Source organism: Thalassophryne amazonica, chromosome 5, assembly GCF_902500255.1.
Source record: "Thalassophryne amazonica chromosome 5, fThaAma1.1, whole genome shotgun sequence".
Lineage (NCBI taxonomy): Eukaryota > Metazoa > Chordata > Actinopteri > Batrachoidiformes > Batrachoididae > Thalassophryne > Thalassophryne amazonica.
The window spans coordinates 25,315,710-25,335,905 of record NC_047107.1 but is presented as its reverse complement, the minus strand read 5'-3'; the positions used below and the strand labels follow the sequence as shown (position 1 = coordinate 25,335,905).

General features: G+C 40.1%; 1 protein-coding gene across 1 annotated transcript in view; it reads left to right on the top strand.

Moving 5' to 3' along the window:
• The window catches only part of ppp2r2aa (protein phosphatase 2, regulatory subunit B, alpha a), a 54,633-nt gene extending 34,437 nt beyond the window's left edge, over positions 1-20,196 (top strand). Inside the window, exons 6-11 of the mRNA XM_034169823.1 lie at positions 1,525-1,702; positions 2,068-2,232; positions 8,005-8,174; positions 8,400-8,491; positions 13,457-13,823; positions 15,491-20,196. Of these exons, the coding sequence (XP_034025714.1) occupies positions 1,525-1,702; positions 2,068-2,232; positions 8,005-8,174; positions 8,400-8,491; positions 13,457-13,736 (885 nt within the window). The 3' untranslated portion in view covers positions 13,737-13,823; positions 15,491-20,196. The remainder of the gene's footprint in view (positions 1-1,524; positions 1,703-2,067; positions 2,233-8,004; positions 8,175-8,399; positions 8,492-13,456; positions 13,824-15,490) is intronic.

Sequence of the window (20,196 nt, the reverse complement as noted above, 5' to 3'; positions counted from 1 at the left end):
AGACCCCCGACAAATTTTCCTCAGATTTCACAATTTTCATTTCACAGCCCTGCATACTCGTCAATATTTATGTTTCACTTGCCAGACGAAAGGGTTCTGCCAGCAGTAGAAACGCAAACCAAGCCAGATTTAACTGTTGTGACTCGCACCATACTGTGCAGTACCGACTCGGGCCCCTCGGTGGAAACGGGGCTGTCAGCATACACTGGCTAAATCTTCAAGGTGTGACAGCTGCATATTATTTAGAGGCGCACTCACGTGTGCCAGCGTCTTTACTACAGTCGGCACATCATCCAGATGTGAAGGGGCCCTAAGCTTCTGAGTTGGTGCTTTTTCACAAATAAGTCCTGGTTCAATTTTGAGATTGAAACCAATATCCATGAGGTTAAAATGGACTGAATTTGTCTCACATTTTGTTCTTGAGCAAGAACAGAGACATGTTGAGCTGTGGTCAATACCACATTTTGTATTTGTCCCTGTGAAATAATAGTGGTATTTCTAATAACATCTAGTCCTTTAAGGTACTCCTATTAGTGATTACTACAGCAGATCATTTGTCTCCCATTTCACTCTGTCCTCCTGCATCAGTCACACCAACCACCTACATGTCCTCCCTCATCACATCTGCAAACCTCTTTTTTGGTCTCTCCCTCTTCTCCTTTTGCCTGTTGACTGATAAAAGAGCCTTTTTTTTATTATTTTTGCAAATTTATTAAAAATAAAAAAACTAAGAAATCACGTGTACATAAGTATCCACAACCTTTGCTCAATACTTTGGCAGTAGTTACAGCATCAAGTGTTCTTGAATATGATGCCACAAGGTTTTTTCCACATTATTTTTCCACATTTTTCCACATCATTATGGGGTATTGTGTATAGAATTTTGAGGGGGGGTGGGTGGGGGGGACTACTTTCATCCATTTTGGAATAAGGCTGTAACAACAAATGTGGAAAAAGTGAAGCACTGTGAATACTTTCCGGATGCACTGTAACACCTCAGCGGTGCCACAGGCTGATCGCCGCAATGCTACATTGATGCAGTAATTCGTTCAAAAAGAGCCCAAATCAAATATTGAATTTTTAATTTAACATATTTCTCAGAATTTAATTAATTATTGATCTTATGAAATATTGTAATATTTTTAGATATGAATTTTCTTTTTTTTTTTTCTTTTTTTTTGCCAAAATTATCAAAATTTTAAAATAAATGCTTCGAGCATTTTAGTTTATATGTAATGAGTCAAGAATATACTCTAGAAAATTATCACTTTCTGAAGTACCAAACGAAAATATTGAATTGTATCACAATATTTTTTTTTTATGCGCCTGTAGTCTGTCTTACTTCGACTGACTTTCATTCCCTTTTTCTCCGGTGTATATCTCCACTTTTCCAGGCTCAGATTAAGCTACTCCCTTTTTTCACTGTAGATCACAGATGTCATCCTTAAATATCATATGATGATGTTAAGTAAAAACAGGAGTAATTTTCTATCGGTATAACTTGACAGTAATCCTTCTCTACAGATACCAGTGTTCCGGCCCATGGACTTGATGGTGGAGGCCAGCCCTAGACGAGTGTTTGCTAATGCTCACACTTACCACATAAACTCCGTCTCCGTCAACAGTGACAATGAAACCTACCTGTCTGCAGATGACCTACGCATTAACCTGTGGCATCTGGAGATAACTGATCGCAGCTTTAGTATCCTCTGTGTTTTGTCTCCATACAGATGCTATTTTCAGTCATTTACAATGGAAGATGAATGAATTTGGCTAATATGTTAAGAGTTTAATCCCATTTGTTTTTCAAGTTGCTGGCTGAAATACAGAAATTGTCATTGAGTCATTTTTAATGTGGATGAGATTTGCTTTAAAATTTTGCAGTTCTCAGCATGATTACAATTCTTACCTTGGTGGCACAAGTTCAAGTCCCAGCTGATGCTGATGCACAGTGCGTTCCCCCGGCTGAACCAGCAATCAAAGGGGTACCTGCAGCTTGAAAGCTCAGCTCAGGAATGAATATGGGTCTTGCCTTACTTTGCTTTAACCTTAACCACACTTTTTCAGATATTGTTGATATAAAACCTGCTAATATGGAGGAGTTAACAGAAGTGATCACCGCTGCAGAGTTCCACCCCAACCAATGCAACACATTTGTGTATAGCAGCAGCAAGGGCACCATCCGCTTGTGTGACATGAGGGCATCAGCACTGTGTGACCAGCATGCCAAACGTAAGCAGTTTCATTTATAATGGGCATCATTTTCCACCTGGCACAATGCAGCACACAGTGCAGGTGATAGTGCTAGTGCACACCACCTGATGTGTTTATGGGTTTTATGCGCAGTACCCATGTCTGCTCAGAATAGCAGTGACTATAGCTGTATTTTGTGTGAAGTGATTTTGTAAGATGAACCATGTATAAATATGTTTCACGGATCTGCCCGCTGTAGGTAGGACTGGGCAGTACCACTCACCATTCGATCTTTGCACCTAGTACTTACTAAGTCTGCCCAGCAACTGCCCTGTACTGTCTATTGCAACCTTTTTTTTTTTTCTTTTTTTTTTGAGAGTGTACACTTTTAAATTTCTCCTGGTCCTATTTGTGTGAGTACATGATGATCATTTGTTTTGGTAGCGGTGATCATTTGGCTGTCACAATTGTTAGACTCGTTTCCAAAATGCAGTGGTAACTTTTAGTTTGGAGTGACGGTGACATGCAGTTGTGTGCGGAGAAAAGGAGGAGGAGGTGGTGCACAGTCACGGAATAAAGCAGACAGCCTGTGCTGCTTTCTGCTCTCTTCTGCTCCAAACAAAGCAGCCTGGGGCTTGATGCACAGCAGGTCAAGTGTAGAAAAAATTCACTCCAGAGTATCAGACTTTGATAACGGAACGTGCACACTGATATTCAGATATGTCAATGTGCACTGTGCTGTGGTCTGGAAGCACATTCCAGAGTACTTTGACTGTTTGGGCAAGGACTAATGTGAAGAAGAAGAAGGAGGAACTTGTTGTCATTGTACAGGCATAAATACATAAAATGAAATTTGTCCTGTGCATTTAACCCATCTTAATTGCGGTTAGACAAAATTCAACCACTAGGAGCAGTGATCAGCCACAGTCTGGTGCCTGAGGCAAACTCCGGATGCAGACACGCTGCTTTGGTCAAGTGGTCAAGAGCAGAGAGAGGAGCAGACCCTATTGTACATAGGACAGCTTTTAAAAATCTAAGGAAAATAAAAACAAATAGTTATATTACTTAAAAAATGTTTAAGAAAATGCAGCTTTACAAGGTTAAATAAGTGATTCTGGATGTAAATTTACTTTTTTGCTTTGTTCGTTCGGAGTTGGCTGGCAGTTTAGCAAAGCGCTGGTCAGTAGTCGGCAGAGACCGCTGCTCCCCTCTTTTAGCTCCGGGTGAAGACGTAGCATGTGGGCTTGCGGATTTGAAGTGTTTCCAAAGTACTTGACTTTCATTTTGCAGATTTTGCACACTGTATGTCATTTCAAGCTCCTTCTTACGCAGCAAATAATAAAATCCAAAATGCATCCAAACATTTGCCTTCAGCAAAGACGGTGCTGGCTGAATTAGTTTTTCGTCCGCCATGCTAAGCTACAGCCACTGAACTCTACAGCTTACGAGTGTTTGAAGCACGCCGGACTAATAATAAAATAATAAAAAAGGGAAAAAGCATGAGGACTTAGCAGTACAATCTAATCACCACTGAAGTTTTAGAAATTCTAAGAATTTATTCAAAGCCAAGAGTGCTCTGCAACCTTGCCCACATTCAAACAAGTTTTGCATAAGTGTACAAACATGGGTTCATGGGTGAGTGCTTTTAAAGATAGCTCAAAAGTGAGCTAACTGCAGTTACATATGCAATGAAGCTCATCTAAACATGTTACAGGAAATTGTTTTTGAGGAAGAAATTTACATGTTGTATCCCTAATGGGCATCCCCTTGGCCTTCTCGAGTTTCTGAGGTCCTCTGTGCCTGTTGGATCAGGCACAGAGAAATGCTCCACATGGTTAAAATGTCAAGGATGGCGCTCCCTCACAATGCAAATAATACTGCTCACCTTTGTCTCTCTTAGTAAGTCTCTCTTTGTTGATACAAAGTCATTCCAGTGGTACCCAAGGATCCTTTGTAGAGACCTCGTACCAGAGACATCTAGTTTTTGGTGCTAGGTAGTTTGATACAAATCTCACAACCATACAGCAAGACAGGTAGAACCGAGACCCTAAAGACTTGGACCTTCGTTCTCCTGCAAAAATACTGGCATCACCAAACACCTCTGTCCAGTGACCTCATGACTCCATAAGAGACATGTATGTCACTGCTGAGATAAAGTGAATGTCTCTAAAAGTTGAACACTTTGCCCACATACAGATACACTTCTGATGGCAGAGTCCAGGAAGTCCTTAAAAGCCTGAATCTTAGTCTACATCCAGGGCTGTCTCAGTCTTGGACAGTCAGTCTTCACTCAGCTTCTCAAGTGCTGCAGTCAGAGTATTCATTGATTCCACAAAGATTACAGCATCATACTCAAATTCGAGGTCAGTACGCTTTTCCTCGCCAACAGAAGAACCCAAGTCACTGGTTTACAAAACTATACCCAACACTCAGTCTGTGCAAACATTGACCAGTGTAGCAGCCAAGACACATCCCTGATGAATGCCAGTGTTCACTGGGGAAAAACTCAGTCTTTGCCTCCACTCCGTACAGTATTGTATCTCTGTATAGACTGGCCATGATGTCCAGTAACTCAGGATGTCCCAGAAAGCAATCCAATCAACTGAGTCAAATGCTTTTTGAAAATCAACATTGGCTGCAAAGAAGCGCTGCAGATACTCAGCATTCTGTGAGCACTCACAAGTTTAGGATGTGGTCAGTCATTGGCTTCTTGGGTATGAAGCCAGACTTCGGTCACTGAGCAGTAAGAAGCTGGAACCTGAGTCCTATTAAGAATAATCCTCGCAAGCACCTTCCCCAGCACAGAGAGCAGTGTGGTACCCCTGTAGTTGTTAGAATCCATGCAGTCACCCTTTCCAGATAGACGTCCTTTCTTATAATCTGTAGGGATGATTCCCGCCTGGAAGAGCTTGGCTACAATGCCACAAATCCCTGGATCGTCTCCCCCCAATTGTGTCACGGCTTTTGTGGTTTCACTAAGATTTGGGGGTTCATAATTGACTGACTGCCAGGTCTGAACCATCTCCCACCATGACTGCAGTGGGACGAGGTGTAGGTTTGGGGGAACAAAGTGTTTTGACTCCTCTGTAAGCAAGTCAAGGGTCACTTGACCACTGATGGTATGGCACCTGATCACAGATTCCTCTAATTAATGCCTCCTTATCTATTCTTTGGGCCATCACACCTGCTTTCTCAGCTCCCTGTACATCCAAAGATTTCTATCAAACTGTGCACGACGACTCCCCTGAATGATATGTACAACCCCTGGCAAAAATTATGGAATCACCAGCCTCAGAGGATGTTCATTCAGTTGTTTAATTTTGTAGAAAAAAGCAGATCACAGACATGACACAAAACTAAAGTCATTTCAAATGGCAACTTTCCTGGCTTAACTGGCTTTAAGAAACACTATAAGAAATCAGGAAAACAATTGTGGCAGTCAGTAATGGTTACTTTTTTTAGACCAAGCAGAGGGAAAAAAAAAATTGAATCACTCAATTCTGAGGAAAAAATTATGGAATCATGAAAAACAAAAGAACGCTCCAACACATCACTAGTATTTTGTTGCACCACCTCTGGCTTTTATAACAGCTTGCAGTCTCTGAGGCATGGACTTAATGAGTGACAAACAGTACTCTTCATCAATCTGGCTCCAACTTTCTCTGATTGCTGTTGCCAGATCAGCTTTGCAGGTTGGAGCCTTGTCATGGACCATTTTCTTCAACTTCCACCAAAGATTTTCAATTGGATTAAGATCCGGACTATTTGCAGGCCATGGCATTGACCCTATGTGTCTTTTTGCAAGGAATGTTTTCACAGTTTTTGCTCTATGGCAAGATGCATTATCATCTTGAAAAATGATTTCATCATCCCCAAACATCCCTTCAATTGATGGGATAAGAAAAGTGTCCAAAATGTCAATGTAAACTTGTGCATTTATTGATGATGTAATGACAGCCATCTCCCCAGTGCCTTTACCTGACATGCAGCCCCATATCATCAATGACTGTGGAAATTTACTTGTTCTCTTCAGGCAGTCATCTTTATAAATCTCATTGGAACGGCACCAAACAAAAGTTCCAGCATCATCACCTTGCCCAATGCAGATTTGAGATTCATCACTGAATATGACTTTCATCCAGTCATCCACGGTCCACGATTGCTTTTCCTTAGCCCATTGTAACCTTGTTTTTTTCTGTTTAGGTGTTAATGATGCCTTTCGTTTAGCTTTTCTGTATGTAAATCCCATTTCCTTTAGGCGGTTTCTTACAGTTCGGTCACAGACGTTGACTCCAGTTTCCTCCCATTCGTTCCTCATTTGTTTTGTTGTGCATTTTTGATTTTTGAGACATATTGCTTTAAGTTTTCTGTCTTGACTCTTTGTCTTCCTTGGTCTACCAGTATGTTTACCTTTAACAACCTTCCCATGTTGTTTGTATTTGGTCCAGTTTAGACACAGCTGACTGTGAACAACCAACATCTTTTGCAACATTGCGTAATGATTTACCCTCTTAAGAGTTTGATAATCCTCTTCTTTGTTTCAATTGACATCTCTCGAGTTGGAGCCATGATTCATGTCAGTCCACTTGGTGCAACAGCTCTCCAAGGTGTGATCACTCCTTTTTAGATGCAGACTAACGAGCAGATCTGATTTGATGCACGTGTTAGTTTTGAGGATGAAAATTTACAGGGTGATTACATAATTTAAGTGAATGAACATCCTCCGAGGCCGGTGATTCCATAATTATTGCCAGGGGTTGTAGAGTGTCCTCAGATATGGACACTAGCTGCTCCAATACAATCCTCAGCAATTTTTAGGGTCTGACTGCGGAAGAACCACCTTGTCTGTGTCTGCAAGTCCTCCAAACAAATTGCATGCAAATTCCTGAGTCTGATCAATCTGGCCAGATTTTATCTTGGACACCTAGCAGGGAGTAGCCTGCTGGAATTGAACTGAATTCTCAGGGAAGCCACAAACCTGTGGTCAGAATTCACAAACTGGGCACTTCTGTAGACCCTACAGTTCTGCAGAATTCTCTAGCATTTTCCCACAAGGACAGTATTAGAATACCATGTGTAGCTTTGTGCACCTGGACATTGACACAAGGATCCAGCAACTCTGATCCCTGACTTTTTCCAGAGTCAAGGATCATTGCGCCATTTTCACAGTGGTTACCAAATCCATGAGGGCCAGTGCAGTCCTAATAAGCAGTCCTATCCAGTGTGCCAGTGGTCACATTAAAATCACCCATGACCAATAAAGTGTCCCCTCCGGAGCAGTTATAAATCAATGAGTGAAGCTGTCATTTAACCCCTGAAGGGTAAATAAAAAAAAATCTGTTTAGAAGAACAAAGTAGAATATATTAATGCATGTTGCAAAAAATTTGTATGTATTACACACAAACCACACACCTAACCTCCACTATAGCAACAATGAATGGGACTTCCACTTTATACCTTAGATCAGGACTCTTCAACTCCAGTCCTAAATGGCTGGTGTCCTGCACTTTTTAGATGTGTCCCTGGTCCAACACACCTGAATTAAATGGCTGAATTACCTCCTCAGTATGCACTCAAGTTCTCCAGAGTGCTGCTAATGACCTCATTAATTGACTCAGGTGTGTTAAAGCAGTGACACATCTAAAAGTTGCAGGACACTGGCCCTCAAGGACTAGAGTTGAAGAGCCCTGCCTTAGACTGTGCCACAAAACAAGATGGGGCCCTCTGTGTGCCTCCAGGCAGGTAATGAATTCTGAAGTGTGATAAAGATGACTATATGATGACCCTGTTGTTATTTTGTTCCCTGTCAGTGTTTGAAGAGCCAGAGGATCCAAACAATCGTTCGTTCTTCTCTGAAATTATCTCCTCTATTTCTGATGTGAAGTTCAGCCACACTGGACGCTACATGATGACCCGTGACTATCTTTCTGTGAAAATCTGGGATCTAAACATGGAGACACGGCCAGTAGAGACATATCAGGTCTGTACCTGTTCCAAACCTTACATTAAAACACAAATTTGTTTAAACTTCTGCAGATTTGAACACCCCAAAGCAACCATTTGTCAGATGGGTGTCATGCCTCTTGCTCTCCACAAGATGGAGGTGTTTCCCCCAGTGCAGTGCAGTGTTCCCCTGCTTTCTTACTTTGTTCACTCTTATATAGGTTGAATCATAACTGCAGCTTCTCTGACTTTCTTCTCACAGGTGCATGAATATCTCAGGAGTAAGTTGTGCTCACTGTATGAGAATGACTGCATCTTCGACAAGTTTGAATGTTGTTGGAACGGGAATGACAGGTGGGCACATTTTCTGTTTCATTTGTCAACAGTAAGTTGATGCCTCCTGGAATACTGTTACTGAATCCACATTTTAAAGCCCAGATATGAGGTCACATTTTCAGTTTCTTCGTCCTGCCCGTAGAATTCTTGAGACACACAACATGCACGAGGCACTGACATTATATTTGGTTGTGTCTTTGTGAAGGCACTCGTTACAGACCTTAATAGCGCCTTCTGGTATCTGCACAGTGCAGAGCAGAAGCTACACTTGTGGTGTCCAGAAAGCCCCTTTCATGTCAGCCAGTTTTGCTTGTAAAGGCCACACAGTAGAGTAGATTTTGCATGATTTGAAGATGCTTTACACACCATCCGACATCAGGATTATACACACACACATGTATGTATGTGTGTGTATATATATATATATATATATATATATATATATATATATATATATATATATATATATATATGAGGTCTATTAGAAAAGTATCCGACCTTTTTTTTTTTTTTTTTTTTTCCAAAAACCATATGGAGTGAGTTTTTCCACGCCTGTCGGTTGCGTCATTCGCCTGTGAGCAGGCTTTGAGTGAGGAGTGGTCCATCCCCTCTGCGGATTTTCATTGTCAGGAAATGGCGGAATGATTTGGGCTTTTTTTTTTTTTTCCATCAGAATTTTTTCAGAAACTGTTAGAGACTGGCAGCTGGAAACCATTAGAAAGATTTATCTGGCTTTCGGTGAAAATTTTACGGGCTTCACAGAGAATGACTGTTACTACAGCTTTAAGGACACTCGGCGCGCCGCGCTCCGTGCCGCCATCGAGAGCCACAAATCACCGGATCATTTCTAAACGGATGGCTCTGTGGAGCCGGACCATCGTGTGCACTTTCTCTGGTTATCACAAGAGCTGGACATCAACCATTTTCCGGCAGATTTCACTTTTAACAAGCGATTTTGTCATGGAAAGCCGAGCGGAGGTTTCGCACGTCACGACCGATTTGCTGATGGAGCGAGACAAAACCACCTCCGTTTTGGTCTCACAGGACGGCTTTGAGATGGCGTTCAGACAGCTGTCGGTGGTTTTTCCATCGAGTGATTATCCGAGAAATTGTGGATGTGCCTGGACATATCAGAACATGTCCTGTGAGGCTTCATCACGTCGTTGCTGTGCGCCACGACGCGCGAAGCCTCCGCTCCTCTTTCCACGACAAAAACTCCTGTAACAGTGGAATGTGCCGTTCATTTCCAAACTGGATGCTGTGTTTTATCCAGGACGTTGTCTGACTAGCACAGGAATTGTGAAAAGACGTGGACATCAGCACTTTTTCGGCACATTGAGACAGACGTGCGGAGGAATTCTGCGTCGCGGCGGTGCCGCATGGCGCAAAGTAACGCCGTGATGAAGCCTCACGGGACATGTTCTGGCATGTCCAGGCACATCCACAATTTCTCGGATAATCACTCGATGGAAAAACCACCGACAGCTGTCTGAACGCCATCTCAAAGCCGTCCTGTGAGACCAAAACTGAGGTGTTCCTTTGTCCCGCTCCATCAGCAAATCGGTCGTGACGCGCGAAGCCTCCGCTCGGCTTTCCATGACAAAATCTCTTGTTAAAAGTGAAATCTGCCGGAAAATAGTTGATGTCTAGCTCTTGTGATAACCAGAGAAAGTGCACACGACGGTCCGGCTCCACAGAGCCATCCGTTTAGAAATGATCCGGTGGTTTGTGGCACTCAATGGTGGCACGGAGCGCTGCGTGCCGAGCGTCCTTAAAGCCGTCCTTAAAGCTGTAGTAACAGTCCTTATTCTCTGTGAAGCCCGTAAAATTTTCACCGAAAGCCAGATAAATTTTTCGAATGGTTTCCAGCTGCCAGTCTCTAACAGTTTCTGAAAAAATTCTGATGGGAAAAAAAAAGCCCAAATCATTCTGCCATTTCCTGACAATGAAAATCCGCCGAGGAGGCTGGACCACTCCTCAGTCAAAGCCTGCTCACAGGCGAATGACGCCACCGACAGGCGTGGAAAAACTCAAAATAATAAAATAAAAAAATAATAAGGTCGGATATAATTTATTTATTTAGTTATTTGCAGGGTTTTCCCCAGAAATTAGTATCGCGGTGCTGTTGGCAATTATCACCTGAGGCGGTACGTTGCGAGTCATTTTGACTAGTTTTAGATGCATTGAAAGCAAGAATAATGGACAAAAAATGACACTTATGTTGTAATATCAAAGTTCTTTTTTGCATATTTCTAAGCTTCTAAGTTAATAAAATAAATGACATTGAAAAGTTTAAAAACACATCAATGTTTGATGGACATAACATTTGCTCTCCTCTTCAAAAATGACACACTGTACCTTTAATCCAGTAAAACAGGCAGAGTTTTTCCTGTCATGTTGACAGTTTAGCTTTTTTTTTTTTTTTTTTTTTTTTTTTTTTTTTTAACATTTCTGAGTGGGATTGCATACTTTTTAAAAAACAATATAACCTCTAATGTCTTGTTTGAACAAGAGCTAAATCTGGACTGATTTGATTGTCAAAACAGAATCAAATTTATTGCAAAGTAAGTTCTCACAAGTAATTTGATCTGGTGTCATTGGTGCATAAACAACAATAACAAAAAAATGAAAAAAAAAAATACTTCTGCAGAAGTAAAGAAGTAAATCTCTTTTAAAGATGAAACCCTGGATGAAAAACTTTCTGAATCACTTTTTCACAATTTATTGTTTCACTGAGGCTGTGTGGTGAAGATGATCATTGATTAAAATTGCTTTGCTACTTTTTTACAGCGTGTAGCGGCTGCTGTTCACACTTTTTCCTTCTCTCACTCTTTAACTGATGTTTCTGTGTGTATTTGTCTATTTATTGTTTGTTTGTTGTGTGGTGACAAAGAGATGTGAGCATTTCATGCTGTACTGGAAAGAAATTCCACCAACTTGTTGTGTGGTCATTAATAAATGAATCTGTGTGTGTGGGAATGAGAGACTCGTCACTCTCACACCTTCTTTGCGGCTTATTTGAGCAAACTTTGGAAACATGGTTTCCATCTGTAGAATAAAGTCTTAATGCGTCACTAGCTATGCAAGCAGAAGGAGCTCTTTTCATTGGAAGACTTTGACTGAGTTTTTGTTCTTTCACTGAGAGACTGTGGTGGTGTGACTCTGCTCAGCTCGGCTCTCTGCCGGTGGGGAAGGGGCGAACAGGCAGCAGCCCGTTCAGCACAAACAGCCTGGCTAGATTAAAAAAAAAAATCTGACAGCACGGCACACTATAATGGCGTTGTCATTACAGTATAATGGCGCCGCGCCGTTGTTCCGTTGTCTGGGGAGAACCCTGATATATATGGGCTGAAATCATATGTCATTATGATTTCAAAAGAGTAAACAAAGTTCTTTGCCAATAAATGGCTTCACCCAACCACTAACCGTAAGTTTAAAAAAAAAAAAAAAAAGGTTCATATTCTCTGAAAAATGGCCAAAAAAACAAAAAATCTGCCAGGGTATGTAAACTTTTGAGCACAACTGTACATATTAACAAACATTAAACAAACAGTTAATAGAAAGAGATAAATTGTACAAAAGTAAAGGGATTCTTTGACATTAATTCTCTTTTAAAAACTCCTTATAGAGTGCGACAGTTTTAATTTTTCTGGCAAAAAAATATGAAGGTTGAATAAAATTGAACAGGGCTTCTTGCTGGAACCATTGTGCTGCTCTTTACTTGTGGAGAGGTTTTGTTAAAAGCTGTTTACTAAGAATTTATTTTTTATATTATTTCATATGTTGTTTATTTGAGAACATTTTATTTGATTTATTACGAAGCACCACTTTGAAATTTTATTTTCCTGTTGTATAATGTTAGAATAAATTGTTGGTTTAAACAACAAGCAAATTTAGGTTTTGCATTCTGTTCCCATACTGTACCAAAAATGAACTGAACCGTGACCTCAGAACCGTGATTTTTGTGTATCGCTACACTCCTACCATCTTGCATTCTTGCCAAAATTCCAGATGGCCCAAAAGTGTGGGAGGGAGGGAGAGAGAGAGTGAGATAGATAGAGATCTTTCTGTTGTCTGTTTTTCTTCAAGTTTCCCTTTCTCCACTTACACAGAAATCCAGCTAATGAACTCAAATCATGTAAACCTGGTTTTTCCGATTACTGCATCACTGAAATACACGTAAATGCATCAGGTCAGATTATTACTGTCTGATTACTCCCAGTTATCAGATTATTGTGGTCATTGTTATATCTCAAATGTGGCGCTTTGTGAGTGAACGTTTTGAGGAGCTTGTACTTGTAAAAACAATTCACCACTATGTGCACAAGCTCCTCAATGCTTTGAAACAAAAGATACATTGACAAAAATGAAAAATTGTAAATATAGCCAGATTTTATATTTGTTATATTTACGGTCCTACAGTGTCATATAATACAAGGATTTTAACCACAGCTTTTCACATCTTGACCCAGTCTTGCATGAAAATGAATAGGAAATATCAAAGTGGGGATTTATGTATTTATTTATTTTTTTAAATACATAAATAAATGTGTGGCTGTATTTGTGATATAATAACCCCATATTTGAAGAATGTATCTGCATTTGGGTAATGTATCTTTAAAGTGTGCAGAGAAAGTTGAATATGATCATGTTCCAGGAGGAACATCACAACTGTGTGGGGATAGATAGTGGAATAGTAGAATAGATAGTGTTGGTGGGGGGTGGCATCGACAGTCAAAACATGGGGTCAGACTCCAGCTAGTCACCTCAGCAGTTGACTCAGCAGTTTCACTCAGTTTCTCTCCTGTAAGTGAGACTAAAATTGGCTCGAGGAACCACTGATTGGAATTAAAGCCTGGTGGCTCTCAGTTGAACATCATGGCTTTTTTTAAATTGTTCATCGCTGTGTGCTGATGTGTTTTATCATCCAGGGTTATGCTTGAGGTTAATATTGTTGGTTGCTGAATCTTTGCCCCTCTGCAGTGTTGTGATGACCGGTTCTTACAACAACTTCTTCAGGATGTTTGACAGAGGCTTCCGGCAGGATGTGACCCTGGAGGCGTCACGGGAGAACAGCAAGCCACGGTCAGTTCTGAAGCCTCGGAAAGTGAGCACAGGTGGGAAACGCAAAAAGGATGAAATAAATGTCGACAGTCTAGACTTTAACAAGAAGATTCTTCACACTGCCTGGCACCCATTGGACAACATAATTGCTGTGGCTACCACCAACAATCTGTACATATTCCAGGAAAAACTGAACTAGCAACTGATGAACCATTCAGATCCCTTTTTTCACTGGAGTCCTCTCTGTTCTAATGCACACATTAAAAAATGTATTTCCTGCCTCAGATACAGTTGTATGCAAAAGTTTGGGCACCCCTGATGATTTTCAATATTTTCCTTTATAAATCATTGGTTGTCTGGATCAGAAATTTAAGTTAAATATATCATATAGCAGACAAACACACTGATATTTGAGAAGTGAAATGAATTTTCTAGTATGTGCAGAAAGTGTGTAATAATTATTTAAACAAAATTAGGCAGGTGCAGAAATTTGAGCACCTTTGTCATTTTATTGATTTGAATACATTTAGCACTAATTATTGGAACACAAAATTGGGTTGGTAGGCTCATTGACCCTTGACTTCCCTACACAGGTGAATCCAGTCATGAGAAAGTGTATTTAAAGTGGCCATTTGCAAATGTTTCCCCTCTTTGCATCTCTTCTAATGAGTGACAACATGGGAGCCTCTAAACAACTCTCAAATGACCTGAAAACAAAGATTGTTCAACATCATGGTTTGGGGGATGGATACAAAAAGCTATCTGAGATTTCAGCTGTCAGTTTCCACTGTGTGGAACATAATGAGGAAATGGAAGACCACAGGCACAGTACTAGTTAAGGCCCGAATTGGCAGGCCAAGAAAAATCTCAGATAAGATGAAGTGAAGGATGGTGAGAACAGTCATAGTCAACCCGCAGACCTGCTCCAAAGACCTACAACGTGATCTTGCTGCAGATAGTGTCTCTGTGCATTGTTCAACTATACAGCGCACTTTGCACAAAGAGATGCTGTATGATGCTGTAATGCAGAGGAAGCCTTGAAGCCTTTTCTGTGTACATGCCACAAGCAGTCGCTTGAGGTATGCTAAAGCACATTTGGACAAGCTAGCTTCATTTTGGAATAAGGTGCTGTGGACTGATGAAACTAAAATTCAGTTATTTGGACATAACAAGGGGAGGTAGGCATGGCTGAAAAAGAACACAATTCCAAGAAAAGTACTTGCTACCTACAGTAAAATTTGGAGGTGGTTCCATCATGCTGTGGGGCTGTGTGGCCAGTGTAGGTACTGGGAATCTTGTTGAAGTTGAGGGTCACATGGATTCCAGTCAATATCAGCAGATTCTTGAGAACAACGTTCATGAATCAGTGACAGAGTTGAAGTTTCACCGGGGCTGGATCTTTCAACAGGGCAACAACCTTAAACACTGCTCAAAATCTACTAAGGTATTCATGCAGAAGAACAAGTACAATGTTCTGGAATGGCCATCTCGATCCCCAGACCTGAATATTATTGAACATCTGTGGTGTGATTTTAAGCGGGCTGTCCATGCTGTGAAACCAACAAACCTGAGATGTTTTGTAAAGAAGAATAGTCCAAAATACCTTCAACCAGAATCCAGAATGCTGTAGGAAGAATTTTGAGGCTTTTATTTCTGCAAAAGGAGGATCTACTAAATATTGATGTTTTTTTTGTTGTTGTTGTTGTTTGTTTTTTTTTGTTGTTGTTGTTTTTTTTCCTGTTGGGGTGCCCATATTTATGCACCTGCCTAATTTTGTTTAAAGAATTATTGCACACTTTCTGTAAATCCTAGAAACGTCATTTCAATTCTCAAATATCACTGTTTGTCTACTATATGATATATTTAACTGAAATTGCAGATCCACACAACCAGTGACTTATAAAGGAAAATCATGGAAATCATCATGGGGGCCCAAACCTTTACATACAACTGTATGGTCTTTTTTTCATATTAAATGTGACAATGTATTTTGTCAAAAACAAACCGCTAATCACACGGTTCCTATCAGCCTATCCCATGACATCTTTCATGTTTCATAAATATGTGAACTAACGGGGTTAATTGATCTTGGATTCTAGACTTTGGGAGTTTAGTGTCACCAGATTCCTCTAATGGAATCATCATTTGGCATCTTATCTCCACTACATCTGTCAAACCAAAGGGAAAACATGTTAAATAGGCGGCTAGTTTGTTTCATTATTATTTGGTGCCATTGTGACATAATATTTGTCATACCAACTAAGTGTTTGTAAGTTTTTGTAACTACCATGTTTGAGTTGGATAGGAGACTCTTTGTACATATTTCTGTTTTATTCTGGTTTGGAACATTGTTAATAAGCTGTCAACACTCCATGTTTTACCCAAGTATGTGTCGAGTTGCCAAGATGGCTCACCCCACCTTCTCCACTGTGCTTTTTGCTGTTAAAGGGCCATCCTGGTGTTTTAGTCACGCTTTAGCCTTGTGTCTAAAACCAGTGTACACGTTACATTGCTGCTGACCATTTATCAATTTCTTACCTTTTTAAGAATCATTGGTTTACAGTTGTTTCATCAAGGAACTCAAGTTTTAGAGTATCGGCCTTTGGTAGATAACGTTGTTCTGCCACAGTGAATAATTGGTCTTAAATCAATGTCAGTGTTCTGTAGTAGTGATCATACTTTGAAGTAGGGGCTGGTTTAAACCCTGAATAACTGCTTTCCTTTCCCTGCTGCAGCCAAGCAGAAGCAAATTGTCTAAGCCAGGGCATGTGCATAGTAAAGCTTTTACTAACATTGACGTTGACTTACAGGTCACGCTATCATTAGTTTCATGAAAAACAGGCTTAAAAATTATTGGTATATTTCTCTGGAAATACTTTATAAAGTTGTACATCCACAATAGATTTACCACATGTGACAAAGTAAGATAAATGAATGTGCCTGAGAATGAAGTAGGGTGAGCTGCAGTATCAGGGTGAGCTGCACAACACACCTACCACATTAAACAGCTACTTCTGGTAAAATGAAAACTCAACATTAGCAGTTAGGGTTTGGCGACGTTTGTATTTATTCATTTCTGGCTTTTGTTGCTGTAGATCTCACAGGAAGTTACGGGGGGTGGGTGTTGTGTGGTGAAGATCGTGTGCTGTGTCAAAAGTGGGTGTATCTTGTCGCCTGACTTGTCAGGACAGCCAAGTAGGTCCACTGAACGAGACTTGCAGAAGGGAACTGCAGTTTGAGAATTCAAAGTTTCAGCGAGTCATGATACTGAATAACATTTTCCTTTAATTAAGTTCACAATAAACGAGCTACCAGTGTTGCAACTAATTCATTATTAGTCGTTCAGTTTTTATCTTGATCAATTGATTGTTTGGTCCGTGAACTATCAGAAAATGATGAAAAAAGTTGATCGACATTTCCCAAAGCTCAAGTTGACATCCTAAGATGTCTTGATTTGTCCACGACTCGAGTGAGTAAACATCAAAATATTCACATTTATGATGTTGAAATCAGAGAATTTTGACCTTTTAGTTAGTGACTCAAAATGATGAAAGATCACGAAGATAGTTGGCGATTAATAATCATGTAATCGCACCTCTACATGGTAGTAATCTGTTGTCTAATAGTTCACTGTGAATCATAAATGTTGATTAGTAGTACGCAAAATTAAAGTAAAATAACAGCAGTGTTGTAAGACTAGAATTTTAAAAGTGTCTAACGGTTTGTTACTATTAAAAAGACTTTTCAAGAGCTACCTGCTGCTGGAGGATGAATTGTCAGTTTGATGTTTGAAAATGACATTTTCGTAGTATAGTTAAATGTGGAAAATCAAACCAAACTACTGGCATGCATTGGAAAATGGTCAACAGAAATGTAATTTATCTTCGGTTCGTTAAACCATTAAAAACCAAACATCTGTGTAGTCGTTTAACGTTTGGGAAGTTTCATGCAGACTTTTCATGCCAAAGTATCCACACCTCTACACGCTAAAACTGCATTTATGTAAGGGCGCCGCTCTGTGCGGAAACATGCCCAAATCGCTGGAGGCTAAGAAGACACGGCTGTGTATAGGACAGAGTGGTGACACCTGCACATTTGTGGACCACAGTAACCACAGAAACGCTCAGGAGAAAAGCTTACATGCGTTGGTATGTGTGGAACAATCCAACGTGGCCTCCTGATCTGTGGCACCAAAGTTTGAGTGCTGCTGCCAACTTTCCTACAAAGCCTGCTTTTGTATTTTTGCTGGCTGACCATTTGCTTCACCCTCTGGGTCTCGTATCTGTTAGTAGGGTTTTGGTTTTTTGTTTTGTTTTTTCTGCAAAGTTCTGTACTGTAGCTGATGAGAGAAGAATAATTCACTATAGCTGATTTATTTTTGTATAAATTCAGGCAATAGAATTACAGTCTGATCACTGTAGTTTCTTTAACTGTCTGTAGATGGAAGGTCACCTGTTAATTCTATCAGGTGTTTATGTGAAAACTGGAGGGTTTTGTGACATGACAGAAGTGTCTATTCTAAGAGAGTGATGTCACAACAAAAGTGTTTTCAAATGTCAGTATGTCCAGTCAAAAGCACTATAATGGTTAATTTATTTCTTATTTTGGCTGACTTTAACTGTTGCTTTTGAGTTCCTTCAGTTTTGTTGATGAATCTCTTTGCTCCCTGACATCACTGTGCAGGTTTGTAGGTCTAAATTAGAACATTATTTCAATGTGTGATGTGAAAACTTAACTATAATGGTCGTCAGAAAAGCCAGAGCTTCTGATCATGATTGTTTGGTGTGAATTTTGTTTTTTTGTTTTTTTTATTCCTGTCACACAAGGATAGCTCTGCTGGAACATTTGTAAAGCACTCGCTTTTGTTATTGACATTTTTAAAAAGGGTTTTAGTACATTGGTCACATTGCCTTTTTTTTTCTGAAGCTAAATGTCAATAGCAGTTTTTCCTCTTTTAAGGTGCTATGAAAGCCATTTTACATGTTCATATAGCCTCCAAGGACTATTTTCTGTGTAACACTTTAGCGTCTTAACTGCGTCCTGTGCAGAGAATGAAGAAGCACTCCCTCTGTGTTCTGAGCTTTTCTGTTTGTCGTTTACATTTTTGTTCGGGCCTCATATGCACAGTAAGTGCATGAAATTTCTACATGTGCATATGTAGCACATGTGAGTCTTGCACAGCAAAGCCATTTCTCCTCCCCATGTTTATAAACAGCAGTATTTTTTAACTACTCACTGCAAAGCTGTTGATTCCCCACCCCCATCTTATCAAGATGTTGGACAGCAGCAGTTTTCTAGCAATACTTGCAGAAATCACACTTAGAGGCTAAAAATGCCTTTAACCAAGAAAGTGGCCTTACGTGAAGCAACATTGTTTTCCCCACATAGGGAGCTGTTAGACCTGTTAAAAGCTTCCATGCAACTGCTCGGTGGGAGGGGATGAGGAGGAGTGGCAGAGGAGCGAAGTGTTGTTTATATCCCGACGTGGGGCACATGTTTGACATCTAGTGGCAGAAAATGATTCATAGCACCTTTCAGACACTTAATGACAGATAACCCTTTGAACCAGGGCATTAAAGTCTCATGCAGTGAATTATATTTTTTATGTAAGTTAATGTCTTACCTTCTGGACTTATTTCTGCAGAAAAATACTTTTTGAAGACCTCAAAAGGGGTTTAAAAAGCTACTGTTTTCACACTTCCTCAGGGTAATGTCATTTAGAGATGACTTTATTTTCTTTACTTTATATAAGTATTTTCATGTCTTGTTCTGGATTTAAACTGCCTAATGTGGCTCCTGTCTACTTCTGCCATCAAGAATGATCCAATTATCCGCCAGTCCACAAGGAGATATATTCATCATGAGACTGTTCATCTGTTCTAAAGTAAGAAATGCAAAAACTGTTGACTTGGAAAAACGCTCAAAAGTAGCAGATTTACTTTTTTGCTAAACTAACATTTTACGCTTAAATTTCTTACTCATTTAATCTGTACAGTTGGCAGTTATTCTGTAAGAACAAAAGTTACAGAAACAAAGCCCACAAAACTAGCCGATAAACTATTTCACTTTCCCCTTCTGATGTCTTCATAGGTTTTGTTGAAGGCTGTGATGCAAACTGATGTTCAGTGGAACCCTGTTGCCTTTTTTACCGCAGGAAAATAAAAGATAATCATGTGTGTTTATTGAACTTTCTGGTATACCAGATGGGAGACTGCTCAGGGGATTTTACTGCTGCTCTGTGATCAAAACCTTATAACTTCAAGAAATCACCTGGTCGTGATTTTTTTTTTTTTTTTTTTTTACTGCTTTATTTTCAAGTAGGTGTGCAGTTGGAGCTTTATTCATTTTTAATAAATTCTGAATTCCCGAGTGAATGGAATTTACATGTAAAGGAATGCCCAAGAAAAAAAAGTGGAGTTATGAGGTTTTCTCCCACACACACCCCACCACCACCACTAAAGCAGCATCGTAAACATGGCCTAATTCATCCTAGGAGGTTAATCAATGCACTTTTTATTTTTGTTGGTTTTGCGAGTGTTTGATTTATTTTTTTACAGGGGTTCTTCCAAAAGACTGCAGGCGGGTGTTGGTGGTCTGAGAGTAATGCAAATGGTTCATTATGTTGGTTTTTGTCAAACGGAATAAAGAATTTCAGAAAA